Here is a 24,085-nt window from a genome sequence, read left to right as displayed (position 1 = left end):
AAATGGCAATTGCAAATGTAATAATCACATTATTTTTATTAATTTTAATTATGCATATTTTCAAGGCCAATGCAATTTAATAATTTTGCTTATAAGTACAGAACTTTCACTTGTAATTGAGTACATTTGCACTGTAGTATTTTACTAAATGTACTTCCTTCACCACTGTCTATCTCTTGGTTGACTTTCAGATTCAAGCAATAGTCAAATAGTGGACTACAGAGATTCTGTTCTGAAGACTTCTCAGCCTCTAGAAAAAATGACAATCAGCCTGTTTGCCTCCACTCAATTTGAAGGCAGCCATGCAAACTAGGCCACCAAGCAGGGGATAATTGGGCATGTAATTATGAGAAGTCAAAAATGCAAATGAAGGTGTGGATACGACGGCCGGTCAAGATGACGTCTGGGACACTTGACCTATTTTCTGTCCTGAAAAGGCGCGTTTCTTGCGTCTTGAGTCTTAGCCCGGATTAACAAATGGGAAGCAATTGGAATAACCAGTTCAGCGGAGGGATTAAAGCATGACTCCATAAAGGGAAAATGTATAATCCACAGCCTGGACAACACTTGGTTTTCATCAGAACCACATCTTTATTTTCTCTATTTCTGTGTTAGTGTCTGTAACACCTCTCTCCTGTCGAGGCTCACATGGGTGTCTGCTCCATCTTTTGTCTCTTCGTCGTCGTGACCTGTGACCTCCTTCCTGTTGGTGGACTGTGAGGCTCATTCAGCGTCTGTAAGTCACTCTCGAGTAAACACATCAGCTAAAGCCCAGAAATGTAAATTTATGCAACCCGCTTTTTCAGACAATTTTTGATTGGCTCTTTGTCGTCCTGCTTGGAGTCGCATTTTACTTTTTGTTTACCTTTTTAGTTTTTATCGTGATGTGAATAATCCCATCAGCTACCATTCTTACGACATTTCTTTGGGATATTCATGGTCCCCACATGGTGAGCCCTACTATTTTTGTTGATGCCATATTTTGGTGTTTTTCCCCACTGCCACCTGCAGGACAAAAAAACACTGTCGTACACAAACATATCAAACTTTAATGGGCAGCCTGAGAAACTTTAAAGAATAAAATTAAAACTAAATGTCCCGATACTATACAAGGGTGTCCCGTGTTCTTGCTCATTATTGCTATTAAAGCCTTATTCAACTAAAGAAAAATAGTAAAAACATTATTGGCCGGTTTTTCATTTTGTGTGTGTGTGTTAGTGTACTTGTGTTGTAGTTATGCACACAGTCACAAAAATATTTCAAACGGCTCCTTCTTTGGTGTTCTTTCACTTATTTAATCCGCTAGCTAATAATCCAGCAGTGTTTCATGTCCAGCTAAAAAACAAACATGTCAGTACCCCATGCATCACATTTAGTCTGTTACAAAATCCAGAATATAAAAAGCATTAATGTTCTCCAACTAAGCAATTAGAATTAAACCATAACATTTGAATGCACTAAAAATGGTAAAATATAAAAATCTAAAAGTATAAATAGAAATTTGGTCCATCAAGTTGATTACTATAATATTATTTACATTAGATTATTATTATTTTTTATTATTCCAGGCCCTTATTTTATATTTGACTGCAATAGCAAACTGCTGTTACCGTTGCGATGGTATTTACAGAAAGGAGTTCAGTGCAGGAGCTCTATAAAAGACAAGCTAACAAAATATCTCATTTGATGTAAAAAGATGCATTTTCCCTTTTTGTTTTTCCTCCCCCATTTGGCTCAGTGCCAATAAATACAAAGGTTTAGGAAAAAGTTAAGTTAGCTGAGTGAAACGTGTCAGGGCAGTACAGCGTTAAAACAGTGGACAGTTAGTCTACAGCTTGTATAAAAGTTAGAAGTACAGAATGAAAAATACAAAAAGGCACACATTACAAAATCGCAGATCCAGATCCAGATCCAGTGGAGAAGAAACTTGTTCGGTACAAACTACCACACGGAGTCCTCCTGAATGCTGAGGATTTCTATTGAGTAGTTGTAGCATGAGTCTGGCATCAGGAGAAGCTCTGTTGGTGATTGAAGTGGAGGGACAAAATTTGTAAAAGTTAAACAAGTTCTTTGTGGGGATGTTTTTTGGGGGTGGTGGGCAGGTTACACCAGGGATTCAAGGCTCTCTGCAGTGCTGGCAGTTCCCACCACAATGGTGCCGTTGTTGTCTGAGGACTGGAGGGTTTTCTCATCTTCTTGCGTCCCAATGAGACTCAGCATTGCTTTGTACAGGAACTGGTACTGCTCCTGTAAAACGACAGGTAACCAATTGTTATATTGAGATGTATTTAAGATCCTGGTATTAGATGGTGTAAAATAAGTGTCTCTTCCAAACAAGGAAACCGACTAATCGTATGATTGTGATTCTTGGCGTGTCAGACTTTCCTTTTTTTAATAATATAACAAGATCTCAGCTGTTAGCTTGGCAAATATCACTCACGTTGTAATAAGCTAAAATTAACCTAGTGTAAAGTCACAGAAGCAGTGTAACAGACATTACATTATCATCAGCATATTGTGAGACAAAAAACAGCCTTACAATGTCGCTGAAGATTCCTGGTCTCATTAGGTTCGTCAGCTTGGCCACTTGGAAGACGTCCACTGAACCTTCGGCCTCTAGCTGACGAGTTAGAGACGACAGAGCGCAGAATGTTCCTGCTGTGACTCCACCAACACTAGAAGAAGAAACTTTCACTGTGAACTATTGTCATTCAGAACGGAGAATCCCTTAAAATGTTGTTTTTCTTATGATACATGTCTTAGGTCTTACTCATCGTGGACCACAATGGGGCCGTCCTTGGTGCTCTCCTTTTTCACCAGGTTGAGGAGCTCGAAGGTGTTGCTGATAGGACTGTCTGGATTTGGCCAGCGGGGGGCCCGGAAGTGTTTCACCTCCAAAACGTAGTCGTCCTGTCGAGATAAGAAAGAACGACACCAGACATCTGTCAAAACCAATCAGTAAGTTTTCAACTTTTTGTCCTCAAAACAAAGAGATGCCTCTCAAGTATTTTCGTTTAAAGTTATTTATGTGTTTATACTGTGCAATAATTAATAATCCTATCAACAATATAAATCTCACTTGCACATTTAAACACTTAATTGTGTTGTAGATCATTTTCTAAATGAATAGTATAGTATGTCAAAGAAAGTGAAAAAAGTCATAGTATAGTATGTCAAAGAAAGTGAAAAAAGATATAGTATGTCAAAAAAAGTGAAAAACGATATAGTATAGTATGTCAGAAAAAGTGAAAAAAAGTCATAGTATAGTATGTGAAAAATAGTGAAAAAGTCATAATATAGAATGTGAAAAAAAAAAAAAGTCATAGTAAAGTATGTCAAAAAAAGGTGAAAAAAGATATAGTATAGTATGTCAAAAAAAGTGAAAAAAGATATAGTATAGTATGTGAAAAAAGTCATAGTACAGTATATCAAAGAAAGTGAAAAAAGTCATAGTATAGTATGTCAAAAATAATGAAAAAGTCATAGTATAGTATTTTGAAAAAAGTCATAAAACAAAGTTATAGTAGTAAAGTATGTTGAAAAAATTTATGAAAAAAGTTATAGTATAGTATGTTGAAAAAATGTATGAAGAAAAGTGAATTAATGAACTTGACTTTTTTAATGACTTTTTTCAACATACTATATTTTTTCAAAATGTTATACTATGAATTTTTTTCAACATGTTGGACTATGACTTGTTTTCATGACTTTTTTCAACATGTTGTACTATGACTTTTAGTAGTCAATAGTATAACATGTTGAAAAGTCATGAAAAAAAGTCATAGTATAACATGTTGAAAAAAGTCATGAAAAAAGTCATAGTATAACATGTTGAAAAAAGTCATAGTATAACACGTTGAAAAAAGTCATGAAAAACAGTCATAGTATAGTATGTTGAAAAAAGTCATAAAACAAAGTCTTAGTATAGTATGTTGAAAAAATTAATGAAAAACAGTCATAGTATAGTATGTTGAAAAAAGTCATGAAAAAAAGTCATAGTATAACATGTTGAAAAGTCATGAAAAACAGTTATAGTATAACTTGATGAAAAGTCATGAAAAAAAGTCATAGTAAAACATGTTGAAAAGTCATGAAAAACAGTTATAGTATAACATGTTGAAATGTCATGAAAAAAGTCATAGTATAACATGTTGAAAAGTCATGAAAAAAAATCACAGTATAGTATGTTGAAAAGTTACAGTACAACATGTTGAAAAGTCATGAAAAAAAGTCATAGTATAACATGTTGAAAAGTCATGAAAAAAGTCATAGTATAACATGTTGAAAAGTCATGAAAAAAAGTCATAGTATAACATGTTGAAAAGTCATGAAAAAAAGTTATAGTATAGTATGTTGAAAAAAGTCATGAAAAAAGTCATAGTATAACATGTTGAAAAGTCATGAAAAAAGTCATAGTATAACATGTTGAAAAGTCATGAAAAAAGTCATAGTATAACATGTTGAAAAGTCATGAAAAAAAGTTATAGTATAGTATGTTGAAAAATCATGAAAAAAGTCATAGTATAACATGTTGAAAAGTCATGAAAAAAAGTCATAGTATAGTATGTTGAAAAAAGTCATGAAAAAAAGTCATAGTATAGTATTTTGAAAAAAGTCATAAAACAAAGTCTTAGTATAGTATGTTGAAAAAATTAATGAAAAAAAGTCATAGTATAGTATGTTGAAAAAAGTCAAGAAAAAAAGTCATAGTATAACATGTTGAAAAGTCATGAAAAAAAGTTATAGTACAACATGTTGAAAAGTCATGAAAAAAGTCAAAGTATAACATGTTGAAAAAAGTCATGAAAAAAAGTCATAGTATAACATGTTGAAAAGTCATGAAAAAAGTCATAGTATAACATGTTGAAAAGTCATGAAAAAAAGTTATAGTACAACATGTTGAAAAGTCATGAAAAAAAGTTATAGTATAACATGTTGAAAAGTCATGAAAAAAGTCAAAGTATAGTATGTTGAAAAAAGTCATGAAAAAAAGTCATAGTATAGTATTTTGAAAAAAGTCATAAAACAAAGTCTTAGTATAGTATGTTGAAAAAATTAATGAAAAAAAGTCATAGTATAGTATATTGAAAAAAGTCAAGTAAAAAAGTCATAGTATAACATGTTGAAAAGTCATGAAAAAAAGTTATAGTATAACATGTTGAAAAGTCATGAAAAAAGTCAAAGTATAACATGTTGAAAAGTCATGAAAAAAAGTCATAGTATAACATGTTGAAAAGTCATGAAAAAAAAGTCATAGTATTTTGAAAAAAGTCATAAAACAAAGTCTTAGTTTAGTATGTTGAAAAAAGTCATGAAAAAAAGTCATAGTATAGTATTTTGAAAGTCATAAAACAAAGTCTTAGTATAGTATGTTGAAAAAATGAATGAAAAGAAGTTATAGTATAGTATGTCGAAAAAAGTCATGAAAAACAGTCAAAGTATAGTATGTTGAAAAAAGTCATGAAAAAAAAGTCAAAGTATAGTATGTTGAAAAAAGTCATGAAAAAAAGTCATAGTATAGTATGTTGAAAAAAGTCAAGAAAAAAAGTCACAGTATAACATGTTGAAAAGTCATGAAAAAAAGTCAAAGTATAGTACGTTGAAAAAAGTCATAAAACAAAATCTTAGTATAGTATGTTGAAAAAATTAATGAAAAAAGTTATAGTACAGTATGTCGAAAAAAGTCATGAAAAACAGTCATAGTGTAGTATGTTGAAAAAAGTCAAGAAAAAAAGTCATTTCATAACGTTGAAAAGTCATGAAAAAAGTCATAGTATAACATGTTAAAAAAAGTCACAGTATAACATGTTGAAAAGTCATGAAAAAAGTCATAGTATAACATGTTGAAAAGTCAAGAAAAAAAGTCATAGTACAGTATGTTGAAAAAAGTCATGAAAAAAAGTCATAGTATAGTATGTTGAAAAAAGTCATGAAAAAAAGTCTTAGTATAGTATGTTGAAAAAATGAATGAAAAAAAGTTATAGTATAGTATGTTGAAAAAAGTCAAGAAAAAAGGTCATAGTATAACATGTTGAAAAGTCATGAAAAACAGTCATCGTATTGTATGTTGAAAAAAGTCATGAAAAAAGTCATAGTATAGTATTTAGAAAAAAAGTCATAAAACAAAGTCTTAGTGTAGTATGTTGAAAACATGAATGAAAAAAAGTTATAGTATAGTATGTTGAAAAAAGTCATGAAAAACAGTCATAGTATAACATGTTGAAAAGTCATGACAAAAAGTCTGTAGTATGTTGAAAAAAGTCATAAAACAAAGTTATCGCATAGTACGTTGAAAAAAGTCATAGTATCGTATGTTGAAAAAAGTCATAGTATCGTATGTTGAAAAAAGTCATAAAACAAAATTATAGTATAGTATGTTGAAAAAAGTCACAGTATAACATGTTGAAAAGTCATGAAAAACAGTCATAGTATTGTATGTAGAAAAAAGTCACAGTATAACATGTTGAAAAGTCATGAAAAACAGTCATAGTATAACATGTTGAAAAGTCATGAAAAAAAGTCATAGTATAGTATTTTGAAAAAAGTCATAAAACAAATTCTTCGTATAGTATGTTGAAAAAAGTCATGAAAAAAGTCATAGTATAACATGTTGAAAAGTCATGACAAAAAGTCTGTAGTATGCTGAAAAAAGTCATAAAACAAAGTTATAGTATAGTATGTTGAAAAAAGTCATAGTATCGTATGTTGAAAAAAGTCATGAAAAAAAGTCATAGTATAGTATGTTGAAAAAAGTCATAAAACAAAATTATAGTATAGTATGTTGAAAAAAGTCATAAAAAAAGTCATAGTTTAAAATGTTGAAAAGTCATGACAAAAAGTCATAGTATAGTATGTTGAAAAAAGTCACAGTATAACATGTTGAAAAGTCATGAAAAACAGTCATAGTATTGTATGTAGAAAAAAGTCACAGTATAACATGTTGAAAAGTCATGAAAAACAGTCATAGTATAACATGTTGAAGTCATGAAAAAGGTCATAGTATAACATGTTGAAAAGTCATGAAAAAAAGTCATAGTATAACATGTTGAAAAGTCATGAAAAAAAGTCATAGTATAACATGTTGAAAAGTCATGAAAAAAAGGTCATAGTATAACATGTTCAAAAGTCATGAAAAAAAGTCATAGTAAAACATGTTGAAAAGTCATGAAAAACAGTTATAGTATAACATGTTGAAATGTCATGAAAAACAGTTATAGTATAACTTGATGAAAAGTCATGAAAAAAAGTCATAGTAAAACATGTTGAAAAGTCATGAAAAACAGTTATAGTATAACATGTTGAAATGTCATGAAAAAAGTCATAGTATAACATGTTGAAAAGTCATGAAAAAAAATCACAGTATAGTATGTTGAAAAGTTACAGTACAACATGTTGAAAAGTCATGAAAAAAAGTCATAGTATAACATGTTGAAAAGTCATGAAAAAAGTCATAGTATAACATGTTGAAAAGTCATGAAAAAAAGTCATAGTATAACATGTTGAAAAGTCATGAAAAAAAGTTATAGTATAGTATGTTGAAAAAAGTCATGAAAAAAGTCATAGTATAACATGTTGAAAAGTCATGAAAAAAGTCATAGTATAACATGTTGAAAAGTCATGAAAAAAGTCATAGTATAACATGTTGAAAAGTCATGAAAAAAAGTTATAGTATAGTATGTTGAAAAATCATGAAAAAAGTCATAGTATAACATGTTGAAAAGTCATGAAAAAAAGTCATAGTATAGTATGTTGAAAAAAGTCATGAAAAAAAGTCATAGTATAGTATTTTGAAAAAAGTCATAAAACAAAGTCTTAGTATAGTATGTTGAAAAAATTAATGAAAAAAAGTCATAGTATAGTATGTTGAAAAAAGTCAAGAAAAAAAGTCATAGTATAACATGTTGAAAAGTCATGAAAAAAAGTTATAGTACAACATGTTGAAAAGTCATGAAAAAAGTCAAAGTATAACATGTTGAAAAAAGTCATGAAAAAAAGTCATAGTATAACATGTTGAAAAGTCATGAAAAAAGTCATAGTATAACATGTTGAAAAGTCATGAAAAAAAGTTATAGTACAACATGTTGAAAAGTCATGAAAAAAAGTTATAGTATAACATGTTGAAAAGTCATGAAAAAAGTCAAAGTATAGTATGTTGAAAAAAGTCATGAAAAAAAGTCATAGTATAGTATTTTGAAAAAAGTCATAAAACAAAGTCTTAGTATAGTATGTTGAAAAAATTAATGAAAAAAAGTCATAGTATAGTATATTGAAAAAAGTCAAGTAAAAAAGTCATAGTATAACATGTTGAAAAGTCATGAAAAAAAGTTATAGTATAACATGTTGAAAAGTCATGAAAAAAGTCAAAGTATAACATGTTGAAAAGTCATGAAAAAAAGTCATAGTATAACATGTTGAAAAGTCATGAAAAAAAAGTCATAGTATTTTGAAAAAAGTCATAAAACAAAGTCTTAGTTTAGTATGTTGAAAAAAGTCATGAAAAAAAGTCATAGTATAGTATTTTGAAAGTCATAAAACAAAGTCTTAGTATAGTATGTTGAAAAAATGAATGAAAAGAAGTTATAGTATAGTATGTCGAAAAAAGTCATGAAAAACAGTCAAAGTATAGTATGTTGAAAAAAGTCATGAAAAAAAAGTCAAAGTATAGTATGTTGAAAAAAGTCATGAAAAAAAGTCATAGTATAGTATGTTGAAAAAAGTCAAGAAAAAAAGTCACAGTATAACATGTTGAAAAGTCATGAAAAAAAGTCAAAGTATAGTACGTTGAAAAAAGTCATAAAACAAAATCTTAGTATAGTATGTTGAAAAAATTAATGAAAAAAGTTATAGTACAGTATGTCGAAAAAAGTCATGAAAAACAGTCATAGTGTAGTATGTTGAAAAAAGTCAAGAAAAAAAGTCATTTCATAACGTTGAAAAGTCATGAAAAAAGTCATAGTATAACATGTTAAAAAAAGTCACAGTATAACATGTTGAAAAGTCATGAAAAAAGTCATAGTATAACATGTTGAAAAGTCAAGAAAAAAAGTCATAGTACAGTATGTTGAAAAAAGTCATGAAAAAAAGTCATAGTATAGTATGTTGAAAAAAGTCATGAAAAAAAGTCTTAGTATAGTATGTTGAAAAAATGAATGAAAAAAAGTTATAGTATAGTATGTTGAAAAAAGTCAAGAAAAAAGGTCATAGTATAACATGTTGAAAAGTCATGAAAAACAGTCATCGTATTGTATGTTGAAAAAAGTCATGAAAAAAGTCATAGTATAGTATTTAGAAAAAAAGTCATAAAACAAAGTCTTAGTGTAGTATGTTGAAAACATGAATGAAAAAAAGTTATAGTATAGTATGTTGAAAAAAGTCATGAAAAACAGTCATAGTATAACATGTTGAAAAGTCATGACAAAAAGTCTGTAGTATGTTGAAAAAAGTCATAAAACAAAGTTATCGCATAGTACGTTGAAAAAAGTCATAGTATCGTATGTTGAAAAAAGTCATAGTATCGTATGTTGAAAAAAGTCATAAAACAAAATTATAGTATAGTATGTTGAAAAAAGTCACAGTATAACATGTTGAAAAGTCATGAAAAACAGTCATAGTATTGTATGTAGAAAAAAGTCACAGTATAACATGTTGAAAAGTCATGAAAAACAGTCATAGTATAACATGTTGAAAAGTCATGAAAAAAAGTCATAGTATAGTATTTTGAAAAAAGTCATAAAACAAATTCTTCGTATAGTATGTTGAAAAAAGTCATGAAAAAAGTCATAGTATAACATGTTGAAAAGTCATGACAAAAAGTCTGTAGTATGCTGAAAAAAGTCATAAAACAAAGTTATAGTATAGTATGTTGAAAAAAGTCATAGTATCGTATGTTGAAAAAAGTCATGAAAAAAAGTCATAGTATAGTATGTTGAAAAAAGTCATAAAACAAAATTATAGTATAGTATGTTGAAAAAAGTCATAAAAAAAGTCATAGTTTAAAATGTTGAAAAGTCATGACAAAAAGTCATAGTATAGTATGTTGAAAAAAGTCACAGTATAACATGTTGAAAAGTCATGAAAAACAGTCATAGTATTGTATGTAGAAAAAAGTCACAGTATAACATGTTGAAAAGTCATGAAAAACAGTCATAGTATAACATGTTGAAGTCATGAAAAAGGTCATAGTATAACATGTTGAAAAGTCATGAAAAAAAGTCATAGTATAACATGTTGAAAAGTCATGAAAAAAAGTCATAGTATAACATGTTGAAAAGTCATGAAAAAAAGGTCATAGTATAACATGTTCAAAAGTCATGAAAAAAAGTCATAGTAAAACATGTTGAAAAGTCATGAAAAACAGTTATAGTATAACATGTTGAAATGTCATGAAAAAAGTCATAGTATAACATGTTGAAAAGTCATGAAAAAAAGTCACAGTATAGTATGTTGAAAAGTTACAGTACAACATGTTGAAAAGTCATGAAAAAAGTCATAGTATAACATGTTGAAAAGTCATGAAAAAAAGTCATAGTATAACATGTTGAAAAGTCATGAAAAAAAGTTATAGTATAGTATGTTGAAAAAAGTCATGAAAAAAGTCATAGTATAACATGTTGAAAAGTCATGAAAAAAGTCATAGTATAACATGTTGAAAAGTCATGAAAAAAGTCATAGTATAACATGTTGAAAAGTCATGAAAAAAAGTCAAAGTATAGTACGTTGAAAAAAGTCATAAAACAAAATCTTAGTATAGTATGTTGAAAAAATTAATGAAAAAAGTTATAGTACAGTATGTCGAAAAAAGTCATGAAAAACAGTCATAGTGTAGTATGTTGAAAAAAGTCAAGAAAAAAAGTCATTTCATAACGTTGAAAAGTCATGAAAAAAGTCATAGTATAACATGTTAAAAAAAGTCACAATATAACATGTTGAAAAGTCATGAAAAAAGTCATAGTATAACATGTTGAAAAGTCAAGAAAAAAAGTCATAGTATAGTATGTTGAAAAAAGTCATGAAAAAAAGTCATAGTATAGTATGTTGAAAAAAGTCATGAAAAAAAGTCTTAGTATAGTATGTTGAAAAAATGAATGAAAAAAAGTTATAGTATAGTATGTTGAAAAAAGTCAAGAAAAAAGGTCATAGTATAACATGTTGAAAAGTCATGAAAAACAGTCATCGTATTGTATGTTGAAAAAAGTCATGAAAAAAAGTCATAGTATAGTATTTAGAAAAAAAGTCATAAAACAAAGTCTTAGTGTAGTATGTTGAAAACATGAATGAAAAAAAGTTATAGTATAGTATGTTGAAAAAAGTCATGAAAAACAGTCATAGTATAACATGTTGAAAAGTCATGACAAAAAGTCTGTAGTATGTTGAAAAAAGTCATAAAACAAAGTTATCGCATAGTACGTTGAAAAAAGTCATAGTATCGTATGTTGAAAAAAGTCATAGTATAGTATGTTGAAAAAAGTCATAAAACAAAATTATAGTATAGTATGTTGAAAAAAGTCACAGTATAACATGTTGAAAAGTCATGAAAAACAGTCATAGTATTGTATGTAGAAAAAAGTCACAGTATAACATGTTGAAAAGTCATGAAAAACAGTCATAGTATAACATGTTGAAAAGTCATGAAAAAAAGTCATAGTATAGTATTTTGAAAAAAGTCATAAAACAAATTCTTAGTATAGTATGTTGAAAAAAGTCATGAAAAAAGTCATAGTATAACATGTTGAAAAGTCATGACAAAAAGTCTGTAGTATGCTGAAAAAAGTCATAAAACAAAGTTATAGTATAGTATGTTGAAAAAAGTCATAGTATCGTATGTTAAAAAAAGTCATGAAAAAAAGTCATAGTATAGTATGTTGAAAAAAGTCATAAAACAAAATTATAGTATAGTATGTTGAAAAAAGTCATAAAAAAAGTCATAGTTTAAAATGTTGAAAAGTCATGACAAAAAGTCATAGTATAGTATGTTGAAAAAAGTCACAGTATAACATGTTGAAAAGTCATGAAAAACAGTCATAGTATTGTATGTAGAAAAAAGTCACAGTATAACATGTTGAAAAGTCATGAAAAACAGTCATAGTATAACATGTTGAAGTCATGAAAAAGGTCATAGTATAACATGTTGAAAAGTCATGAAAAAAAGTCATAGTATAACATGTTGAAAAGTCATGAAAAAAAGTCATAGTATAACATGTTGAAAAGTCATGAAAAAAAGTCATAGTATAACATGTTGAAAAGTCATGAAAAAAAGGTCATAGTATAACATGTTGAAAAGTCATGAAAAAAAGTCATAGTATAACATGTTCAAAAGTCATGAAAAAAAGTCATAGTATAACATGTTGAAAAGTCATGAAAAAAGTTATAGTATAGTATGTTGAAAAGTCATGAAAAAAAGTCATAGTATAACATGTTGAAAGGTCATGAAAAACAGTCATAGTATTGTATGTTGAAAAGTCATGAAAAAAAGTCATAGTATAACACGTTGAAAAGTCATGAAAAAAAGTTATAGTATAGTATGTTGAAAAAAGTCATGAAAAAAAGTCAAAGTATAGTATGTTGAAAAAAGTCATGAAAAAAAGTCATAGTATAGTATGTTGAAAAAAGTCAAGAAAAAAAGTCACAGTATAACATGTTGAAAAGTCACGAAAAAAAGTCAAAGTATAGTACGTTGAAAAAAGTCATAAAACAAAATCTTAGTATAGTATGTTGAAAAAATTAATGAAAAAAGTTATAGTACAGTATGTCGAAAAAAGTCATGAAAAACAGTCATAGTGTAGTATGTTGAAAAAAGTCAAGAAAAAAAGTCATTTTATAACGTTGAAAAGTCATGAAAAAAGTCAGTATAACATGTTAAAAAAAGTCACAGTATAACATGTTGAAAAGTCATGAAAAAAAGTCATAGTATAACATGTTGAAAAGTCATGAAAAAAGTCATAGTATAACATGTTGAAAAGTCATGACAAAAAGTCTGTAGTATGCTGAAAAAAGTCATAAAACAAAGTTATAGTATAGTATGTTGAAAAAAGTCATAGTATCGTATGTTAAAAAAAGTCATGAAAAAAAGTCATAGTATAGTATGTTGAAAAAAGTCATAAAACAAAATTATAGTATAGTATGTTGAAAAAAGTCATAAAAAAAGTCAGTTTAAAATGTTGAAAAGTCATGACAAAAAGTCATAGTATAGTATGTTGAAAAAAGTCACAGTATAACATGTTGAAAAGTCATGAAAAACAGTCATAGTATTGTATGTAGAAAAAAGTCACAGTATAACATGTTGAAAAGTCATGAAAAACAGTCATAGTATAACATGTTGAAGTCATGAAAAAGGTCATAGTATAACATGTTGAAAAGTCATGAAAAAAAGTCATAGTATAACATGTTGAAAAGTCATGAAAAAAAGTCATAGTATAACATGTTGAAAAGTCATGAAAAAAAGTCATAGTATAACATGTTGAAAAGTCATGAAAAAAAGGTCATAGTATAACATGTTGAAAAGTCATGAAAAAAAGTCATAGTATAACATGTTCAAAAGTCATGAAAAAAAGTCATAGTATAACATGTTGAAAAGTCATGAAAAAAGTTATAGTATAGTATGTTGAAAAGTCATGAAAAAAAGTCATAGTATAACATGTTGAAAGGTCATGAAAAACAGTCATAGTATTGTATGTTGAAAAGTCATGAAAAAAAGTCATAGTATAACACGTTGAAAAGTCATGAAAAAAAGTTATAGTATAGTATGTTGAAAAAAGTCATGAAAAAAAGTCACAGTATAACATGTTGAAAAGTCATGAAAAAAAGTCAAAGTATAGTACGTTGAAAAAAGTCATAAAACAAAATCTTAGTATAGTATGTTGAAAAAATTAATGAAAAAAGTTATAGTACAGTATGTCGAAAAAAGTCATGAAAAACAGTCATAGTGTAGTATGTTGAAAAAAGTCAAGAAAAAAAGTCATTTTATAACGTTGAAAAGTCATGAAAAAAGTCATAGTATAACATGTTAAAAAAAGTCACAGTATAACATGTTGAAAAGTCATGAAAAAAAGTCATAGTATAACATGTTGAAAAGTCATGAAAAAAAGTCATAGTATAACATGTTGAAAAGTCATGAAAAAAGTCATAGTATAACATGTTGAAAAGTCATGACAAAAAGTCTGTAGTATGTTGAAAAAAGTCATGAAAAAAAGTCATAGTATAGTATGTTGAAAAAAGTCATTAAACAAAATTATAGTATAGTATGTTGAAAAAAGTCATAAAAAAGTCATAGTTTAAAATGTTGAAAAGTCATGACAAAAAGTCATAGTATAGTATGTTGAAAAAAGTCATAGTATAACATGTTGAAAAGTCATGAAAAACAGTCATAGTATTGTATGTAGAAAAAGGTCACAGTATAACATGTTGAAAAGTCATGAAAAACAGTCATAGTATAACATGTTGAAAAGTCATGAAAAAGGTCATAGTATAACATGTTGAAAAGTCATGAAAAAGGTCATAGTATAACATGTTGAAAAGTCATGAAAAAAAGTCATAGTATAACATGTTGAAAAGTCATGAAAAAAAGGTCATAGTATAACATGTTCAAAAGTCATGAAAAAAAGTCATAGTATAACATGTTGAAAAGTCATGAAAAAAAGTCATAGTATAACATGTTGAAAGGTCATGAAAAACAGTCATAGTATTGTATGTTGAAAAGTCTTGAAAAAAAGTCATAGTATAACATGTTGAAAAGTCATGAAAAAAAGGTCATAGTATAACATGTTCAAAAGTCATGAAAAAAAGTCATAGTATAACATGTTGAAAAGTCATGAAAAAAAGTCATAGTATAACATGTTGAAAAGTCATGAAAAAAAGTTATAGTATAGTATGTTGAAAAGTCATGAAAAAAAGTCATAGTATAACATGTTGAAAGGTCATGAAAAACAGTCATAGTATTGTATGTTGAAAAGTCATGAAAAAAAGTCATAGTATAACATGTTGAAAAGTCATGAAAAAAAGTCATAGTATAACATGTTGAAAGGTCATGAAAAACAGTCATAGTATTGTATGTTGAAAAAAGTAATGAAAAAAGTCATAGTATAACATGTTGAAAAGTCATGAAAAAAGTCATAGTATAACATGTTGAAAAGTCATGAAAAAGTCATAGTATAGTATGTTGAAAAAGTCATGAAAAAAAGTCATAGTATTGTATGTTGAAAAAAGTCATGAAAAAAAGTCATAGTATAACATGTTGAAAAGTCATGACAAAAAGTCTGTAGTATGTTGAAAAAAGTCATAGTATCGTATGTTGAAAAAAGTCATGAAAAAAAGTCATAGTATAGTATGTTGAAAAAAGTCATAAAACAAAATTATAGTATAGTATGTTGAAAAAAGTCATAAAAAAAGTCATAGTTTAAAATGTTGAAAAGTCATGACAAAAAGTCATAGTATAGTATGTTGAAAAAAGTCACAGTATAACATGTTGAAAAGTCATGAAAAACAGTCATAGTATTGTATGTAGAAAAAAGTCACAGTATAACATGTTGAAAAGTCATGGAAAACAGTCATAGTATAACATGTTGAAAAGTCATGAAAAAAAGTCATAGTATAACATGTTGAAAAGTCATGAAAAAAAGGTCATAGTATAACATGTTGAAAAGTCATGAAAAAAGTCATAGTTTAAAATATTGAAAAGTCATGAAAAACAGTTATAGTATAGTATGTTGAAAAAAGTCATGAAAAAAGTCATAGTATAACATGTTGAAAAGTCATGAAAAAGGTTATAGTATAACATGTTGAAAAGTCATGAAAAAGGTCATAGTATAACATGTTGAAAAGTCATGAAAAAAAGTCATAGTATAACATGTTGAAAAGTCATGAAAAAAAGTTATGGTATAGTATGTTGAAAAAAGTCACGAAAAAAGTCATAGTTTAAAATGTTGAAAAGTCATGAAAAAAGTCATGAAAAAAGTCATAGTAGGTGGAAAAAAGTGAAAAAAGATATAGTATAGTATGTCAAACAAAAGTGAAAAAAGATATAGTATAGTATGTCAAAACAAGTGAAAAAGTCATAGTACAGTTTGTCAAAAAAAAAAGAAAAAAGTCATAGTACAGTATGTCAAAAGAAGTGAAAAAAGTCATAGTATAGTATGTCAAAAATAGTGAAAAAGTCATAGTATAGTATGTCAAAAATAGTGAAAAAGTCATAGTATAGTATATTAAAATAAAGTGAAAAAAGTCATAGTATAATATGTCAAAAAAAGTGAAAAAAGTCATTAAATTTTTTTATAAATATGTCTTTATACAGTTTGTCATAATAAGGTCCTTAAAACGTCATAATATTGCATTCCATAAATTGTCATAAAATATAGTATGCAATAATAAACTAATTAAAAAAAAATATTGCTGTTTTCTTAACTGAGCAATTTTGATGGACAACTCGGACAACTTGTGCGGCCCTCAATCATATGCTGGACCACTAAATTGGTACTCAGTCATCAAAACTTTGAGAACCTCTGCATTAGAGGTTACGTCATGGGGTCCATTAAATTCAAAGGATTCATCCTCTGGTGAACAAGAATGGGATCAGAACAATTCATGGAGATACAGCTAATATGTATTCTTATATCTTGGACCAAAACTAACCTGTGTGGCTTCCAGCACGTAGTCCTGGACCGCCAGCATGTCCTCGTTTGTCAGACAGATATGATTCTCACTCCTCTGGGTGACGGTGAACATCTCGTAGCTGATTGGCTGCCCTTTGAGGGGCCAGACGACACACAGCTCCGCCTCCTCCTTGGACGTCTAACAACACAGGAAGTCACATGGATGTTTACTCTTTGATACAACACTACAGATGGAAATCTGTATCTACGCCGACTTGTAATCTTGTTATACATCAGAGAATTCTGACTCCACTTATTCCGACTTTGGAGTGTTTGCGCATTATTTCAAGATGGTAGCCTCGTGGTCCCGACATTTAAATAGTCTAAAGTAACTGCTTTGGCTGTGTTACCTATCCGGAGTGGTTTGTTAACAAGTGAAACCAGATACAAGTTCAGCACAGACGCTTTTGAATTCGCTGACTCGATTGTTTAAAAGGTACAGTAAGTAGCATTTAGGGAGATCATTAGCAGAGATGGAATATTGATATCAATACTGTAAGTATGTTTTCTTTGGTGTATATTTAACTGAAAATACGAATTGTTGGATTATTGTTACCATAGGATGAGCTGTTTATATCTGCGCCTCGTCCATAGACTCTCTGGTAGAGCCCCGCCCCTAAATCATCCCCTCTTTATGGTCCGTTTGACTCTAAATGGAGCATAATGTACTAAATGAACATCATGCTGTATTGAAGAAGACTGTAAACTAGAGATTGAGACCATAAACTCATGTTTACAATGTTTACTGAGGGAATAAATCAAGAGAGAAGTAGAGTCATTTTAGACTAGACTTCTATACAACCAGAGGAGTCGCCCCCTGGTGGACACTAGAGAGAATGCAGCTTTTACACACAAAGCATCGATTTCACTCTTCGAAACCGGAGGTTGCCACCTGGCCTCATCACAGAGCTGGCGAGGCTAACCACTCCCTGACTCCAGCTCTGTATTTAAACTAATTCTTTTAAGTTTAAAGAATACAGACTTTGAATAACCACAAACTCCTCACCTCGCCTGACGGCGTCCCCATCAGCGACACGACGACCTGGGCGTTGTGGTCCCAAATCATCCTCCAGAAGTCCTTTATGGTGCCAGGCAAAGGATTCTGGGTAATGATGAACTCGCTGCTCTGCCTGTAACCCTGAAGGAACAGAACCTGGACTTGGTATCAATGACGTCTATGTTTTTACGGACTCAAGAGGATGAGACATTTCACTTGTGCCCACTGTTCACCATTAATGTCCTAAACTGATTAAACAACAGTTGTGTCAAGCAATGAATAATCAATAAGGAGGAAATATTACAGCTGAAGTGTAGAGAGAGTTGTTTGATTAGAGTGTGGACAGAATGAGTTTGTTCTTACTGTGACGTATGACGCGTTAATGTAGTCGGACGTTTCCCCCGCCGCCGTAGACAGGCGCACCCGTGACCTCTCAACTGCAAAGACGAAGAAAATACAACGAGTCATGCAACAACCGTCCTTCCCCATCTGTCGGAGAGACAAAATTAAACATTCAACGTTAACTTCCTGTCCAAACCCGCCGGACTCACCGGGCACCACGGAGCGGTTTCTGTTCTTGCTGCGGTTGCCGTCCTGCAGAGCTGCAGAGGAGTCGCACTGCTTCACTCCGGAGTGACAAACCAGCTGTAGGGGGGAAAAAAACCACACCAAACATCTGTAAACGACTGAAGAAGCAACACCGCATCTATGCGAAGCGCTCAGAAAACAACCCGTGACTACATTTGAACGTTTCTAAATGCAGTTCTGCATTTGTTGCAATGTGTTAAATGCTTGTTGGTGTTTTTTGATGACCGCTACATGTGATAATAAAACTAGATAATCAGTTTTACAAGCCTTATATCTGTAAAAGGGCAGAATAAAGCCTTAAAATATGAAATATTTTCTTTCCAGATCCTTTTAAAATGTCCCGGTTCTTTCTACGAGAATACCGAAACAACCTGAACAACCTGGACAGAAGAAGCCGGGGCTCCAACTGCCAACTTTGTGATTACAGGACGACTCGCTCTACTTACAGTATTTAGATAAACTATTTTATCTATTGCTAGTTGTTCAGTATTTTGGTGGTTTATTCGTTCACTTAATTTAGATGTAATTCCCTGTGTCTCATTTTTAAGTCGTAACTCTTTCAGGAGACGTTGGAGACATTTTGGGGTTGGCGCTAGAGGTGCGTGTCTTTCGGTATCTCACGATTCAATTCGATATATATATATATATATATACACACACACACACACACACACACACACACACACACACACCGCTGAGCGAACCGTTTGACGAGCTGCTCACCTTGAACTGTTTGTCCAGGCGCGTCCTCCCAGCGGGCCCCGGGATCAGCAGCTCGTCCACGTACCGGTGCAGCTGAGCCGCCGCCACCTCCGTCTCTCCGGACAAGATGGCCTCCACCAAGGCGTCGTGGATAAAAATATACTGTTCCTGCAGAGAGGGGAGACGGACAGTGCCGAGGTTGGACTCTTAAAAGCTTTGAGTTTTGCTGACTGGGTTCAAACCACAGCCTGTGGAAATGTACAATGTTACAACTGAAGAGTGTTTATGTGTATGGACAGACTGACCTCAGTCTGAACCAGGTAGTTCCTCTGTGTGCGGATGTGTTTGAGGAAGCCCGTGATGTTGACGCTGCTCTCGTCTCTCATCTGCTTCAGCATGCTGTCCAGGACCACGTACGTACCGGTCCGGCCCACGCCAGCGCTGCACGGCAACGAGGAGGAGGAGGAGGAGGAGGAAGATTAATCGAAAAATGAAAACAAAGCTTCGTCCCTCGTCATCTAGTTTAACATCAGATCTTACCTGCAGTGCACCACCACGGGCCCCATGTCGTCCGCCCTGGCTTTGGACGACTTGCGGACGAAGCTGAGCAGCGGCAGAGCGAACTCTGGGACGCCCATGTCGGGCCACTGGGTGTAATGGTACTGAGTCACAGTCCGCTCGTTGCTCCGCCCCTTCTGGGAGCCCTACGGGTGGACAACACCAAACAGGAAGTGATTCAAATAACACTTGTCTTCACTCGTGTCATTGAAGTACATTTAAGAAGCTTGAAATCACATCATTTTTTTTACTTTGTTCTCATAAAACTATATTTTAATATGTTAACAAAATCTCCGATTGACACTACTACCACTTCTAGTTTGCTCATACGTGATAATATCACTGCAGTCGCCCTGTGATCTGATTGGCTGTTTGTCCCACCTTCTTGGTGTTGGTGTTCCTCACGGTGAAGCTCCTCTGGGTGTAGTAGGCGAGCGCTGTGCTGCTCTTCACCGTCACCAGGAAGCTGCCGTACTCCTCCTGCACCTCTGCTGGCCAGTACTGGTCACACTTCCTCTGAAGAGGCGGTCAACACATAAAATACTGTAAATTATAATGAAAATACTACGATTTTTCTCTTTATTCCCTGTAAATAATAATGTCAATTAAAATAGTCATTGCTTTTTATTTCAGGTTTAGGAATGCAAACTTTCTGCCGGCATTACAATTTGTAATTCAAATAAAATTTAAAATATTATCTGAAAGATCTGGATTGGTAATGTATGCATGCAAAATATTCCCAAAACACTTTCCTTTATTAAATGTTGAACGATAAACCAAGTTGACTCACTATGAGATAGTAGAGTACACTATACATTATACTAGGGATAAGTTAAGATGGGGTCACTCACTCTTCCTTTCTCCACCAGGTTGGTGATCATAACGATGACGCAGACGTTTTGCTCCCAAATCATCCTCCAGAAGTCCTCGGTGCTCGACTTCAGAGGACCCTGAGCGGCGATGTACGACCGCGGCTTCTTAAAGCCCTGAGGAAACACATCGGCTGCTTTTAAAAAAACTCCTGGCTGGAATCTTAAGAGCACGTAATGCACAAAAAAAAAATAATAAAAAAAACGTTATTTAACAGCAGCAGTCCAACATCAAAGTGGCATTTAAAAAGGCAGTCATGGTAATCTTGAGGAACTAGCAAAAGTACGCTGGATTGTTAAAACCATCCAACCTAAAAACCCAAAGTGTTGCCAACTCTTTTCAAATTAAAGTTGCTAGCAGCACTAGTTCCTAAAGTTGCGAGAAAGTTGGCAAGATGACCAAAAGATGACCAAAATGGCAAACCAACATACCGGCATCCATGTAAGGAACAATTGGAGGCCCAGATATCATCACATTTAGTGTGTGGGACGAGTCACGCTCATAGACTGTATATGAGAAGGGGAAGGCAGTCGCCATCTTGTCTGTTTGACTCTAAATGGAGCATAATGTACTAAATGAACATCATGCTGTATTGAAGAAGACTGTAAACTAGAGATTGAGACCATAAACTCATGTTTACAATGTTTACTGAGGGAATAAATCAAGAGAGAAGTAGAGTCATTTTAGACTAGACTTCTATACAACCAGAGGAGTCGCCCCCTGCTGGACACTAGAGAGAATGCAGCTTTAACACGTGAAGCATTGACTTCACTCTGCAGAACCGGAGGAACTCTAGTTGGAACGTAACCTTCCAACTACAGTTATCCATCGGTATCAATGAAGGCAGAGAAGAAGAAGACTGCTTACTCTACATGGATACAAACAATGCTGGATATAGAATACGTAAAAAAAAAATCTGCTTTGCAAATGATTTATGAGGAAAGAAATACATTGAACACATTTAGAGTTAAAGCTCAAGGATTCGCACAAAGCATTTTGGTTAATAAAACTGCACAAGGCCCCTTTAAAGGCCAGCACAGGAAAAAAATGAATATAATAAATAAATAAATAAAAAGTGGCACTTGTTCTCAGCAGAGGTCAGCATTCAATCACTCTCTTTAACAGTTTCATAACCTTCACACGAGTGGCGAGCGTGAAGTTGCCTTCACACTGAGAGCTGGAGAGATCCTCGACGTGCTTTTACCAACTTTGTAACTCGTACGCCGGCTCTCCAGAGAGGCCATGACAAAACTCCAAACGCTGGAAAATGAGATTTCAATGCGATGTGCATAATGGAGAGCCTCACAGGTCCCTCCGCTAACAACAGGGCGAATAGCTTTAGAACCATGCAGGTTTAGGAACGACAGAGGAGGAAAAAGTAGAAACGAGGCGCAGAAACGAGGCTGGAGGTGAAGACGAAGGTTTGTGAGGAGCGGAGGATTAAACGGAGAGCGCCTCACATCCACGTAGTTGGCGTTGATGTAATCCCCCGTCTTCCCGTCTTTGTCCGCCTGCGACGAGAGTCTCACTCGGCTGTGGTCATCTGAGGGGGAACGACAGATTTAATAAAGAAAAAAAGAAAAGAGCAATTTATATTTATATATATACAACAACAACAGCACGTTAGTCCGTCTCAGTGACGTTCTCTGAGAGTCCGAATGATCCGATCTCATCAGAACTTACAAACGTGTGTCTTTATGAGGTTAAGACAGAGCTGGTACTGAGTCGTACTCACAGGCCAGGATGTTGCTGTATCTGTTTTTAGTTTTGTTGTCGGGATGGTTGGAGCTGTCGGTCGTCATCCCCATGTCCACCGTGCACGACTGAACCTCCTGAACGCACGCACACGCACACACACACACACACACACACACACACACACACACACACAGTTACTTGTCTGTAGGGCTGAGTGTAATCTGAATACGTTTTCCGATACTTTGAGGAGTATAAACATGCTTTCTTTTAAACTTTAAAGGCTCAGTGAGGAGGATTTGATGCTTGCGGTTTGTAAACACAAAATTCAAAGTTGGCTCCTCCCCCCACCCTGGCTCAACGACACCAGAAGCACACGCCTCCTGACGGCGGTCACAGCGTTTCCTTGCTAAGCGGCGACATGCGTTTGTACGTCCACATTTTCACATTTAACAAAAAACCCCCCAAAAAAAACACTTTGGGTTACGAGACGAGACAGAAACACTACGAGAGCAGCGTCTTACCTCGTAACTCTGCTTCAGTATCTAACGGCGGGGGTGAGGAAGCAGCAGGCAGGCCGGGACGATTCAACCAAAGAGGTGCGAGAACACAAATTACAAGACGACACGGAGAATACACACAATACAGATCATGCTGCCGCCGACGCGACGGGACAAATCAACCCAAAGATTCAAACTCATCTAAAACATTTTGTATCAATGGGTCAGGCATAACAAGCAGCATTCTGGGAGTTTTAGGGGCTAACGTTTCAGAGTTTTTCTTGGAGTTGTTATTAAGCTTCAGTATGTTTGACTCTTCCTGGACTAAGTCTAACTGTAGCTTTTGAAATGTTCAGCCTCTTTAGAGAGAGAGAGTTGTCTTTGTGTTGATTTGTCCTTTGTGGCAGTTTGAGAACAAAAAGTTCAGCTTAGATTCATGTCACGTTTTTCTGCCGACAGTCGACAGATAAAAGACAAATGAATGAATGAAGACATGAACCAGGACTGCAACATTCACTGAGAATACACTGTAAAGTATCATTGTTATTAATAGCATTATCATTATTAGTATTCACAATTATTCCCAAAATGTTGCAGCCCTTTAGTCTTCGCTGTAACCGAGTCACTTCATCACAGCTCATCATGCAGCATGCAGACAATCAGACACAACTCCCATGAGACACACACACACACACACACACACAGACACACACACACACACACACACACACACACGCAATGATTATCATGAGTTTGATCTTCAGTCAGAAGGTTAGGTAAATGTTTTGTACCTCAAACTCTCGCTGGAAGCCGTTTGCGTCGTGAAGCTCGGCCACGTGTTTCACGAACTGCTTCACTGGAAACGCTGTTTGTTCGTCTGGAAGACAAAACAGGAAACAACGTCTACAAATGTGTGTGTTTCTGCTGTTACAACAGTGTGTCTGTGATCGTGATGTCTTAAAGTATGAAGACGTAAAGCTCTGTGTGCTTTTCTAGAAGAAGAACTCAAGACGTTTGTCGTAAAGAGAGGACATGATGACGACATTCAGAAATCAAAGACATTTAGGAATGTTGTTTCAAAAGTGAAAAGATTTTTGGAAAAGGAAAGGATTTCAAAAACAATGAGAAAGAAAAGAACATTTGTTAAAAATGGCATTTTTCAAACTTGAAAATGGGGAAGTTTCAGAGCTATTTAGGAAATGTTTTGGAAAGTATTATTATTTATTATTATATTATTATTATATTATATTATTATATTATATTATTATAATTATTATTTTATTATATTATTATTATATTATTATAATTATTATTTTATTACATTATTATATTATAATTATTATAATTCATTATTATATTATTATAATTATTATATTTTTATATTATTTAGTCTGATCCTCACTCAGTCCTGGTTTTAGGGTTAGGGTTTTACCTGAATCTAGTCTGAGAATAGAGAGAATGTTGTACAAACCATGAAGCCCTTTGAGGCAAACTCCTCACATGTAAACAACCTTGTGTGTGTGTGTGTGTGT

At 32.4% G+C, this 24,085-nt stretch overlaps 1 protein-coding gene across 1 annotated transcript in view; it reads right to left on the bottom strand.

Moving 5' to 3' along the window:
• Positions 1–118: 118 nt before the first annotated feature.
• Positions 119–24,085, bottom strand: part of LOC137881921 (receptor-type tyrosine-protein phosphatase zeta-like) — a 52,371-nt gene continuing 28,404 nt past the window's right edge. The window contains exons 14-29 of the mRNA XM_068724122.1: positions 23,345–23,430; positions 22,578–22,598; positions 22,094–22,190; positions 21,819–21,901; positions 20,340–20,474; positions 19,870–20,004; positions 19,471–19,634; positions 19,236–19,371; positions 18,952–19,098; positions 18,192–18,285; positions 18,004–18,077; positions 17,650–17,781; positions 16,624–16,782; positions 2,771–2,910; positions 2,540–2,675; positions 119–2,247 (exon numbers count right to left, since the gene is read on the bottom strand). Of these exons, the coding sequence (XP_068580223.1) occupies positions 2,104–2,247; positions 2,540–2,675; positions 2,771–2,910; positions 16,624–16,782; positions 17,650–17,781; positions 18,004–18,077; positions 18,192–18,285; positions 18,952–19,098; positions 19,236–19,371; positions 19,471–19,634; positions 19,870–20,004; positions 20,340–20,474; positions 21,819–21,901; positions 22,094–22,190; positions 22,578–22,598; positions 23,345–23,430 (1,883 nt within the window). The 3' untranslated portion in view covers positions 119–2,103. The remainder of the gene's footprint in view (positions 2,248–2,539; positions 2,676–2,770; positions 2,911–16,623; positions 16,783–17,649; positions 17,782–18,003; positions 18,078–18,191; positions 18,286–18,951; positions 19,099–19,235; positions 19,372–19,470; positions 19,635–19,869; positions 20,005–20,339; positions 20,475–21,818; positions 21,902–22,093; positions 22,191–22,577; positions 22,599–23,344; positions 23,431–24,085) is intronic.

Source organism: Cebidichthys violaceus, unplaced genomic scaffold (assembly GCF_023349555.1).
Source record: "Cebidichthys violaceus isolate CVI_PGR_0920_01 unplaced genomic scaffold, fCebVio1.0.p SCAF_3, whole genome shotgun sequence".
Classification (NCBI taxonomy): Eukaryota; Metazoa; Chordata; class Actinopteri; order Perciformes; family Stichaeidae; genus Cebidichthys; species Cebidichthys violaceus.
This window is presented reverse-complemented; position numbering and strand designations above follow the sequence as displayed.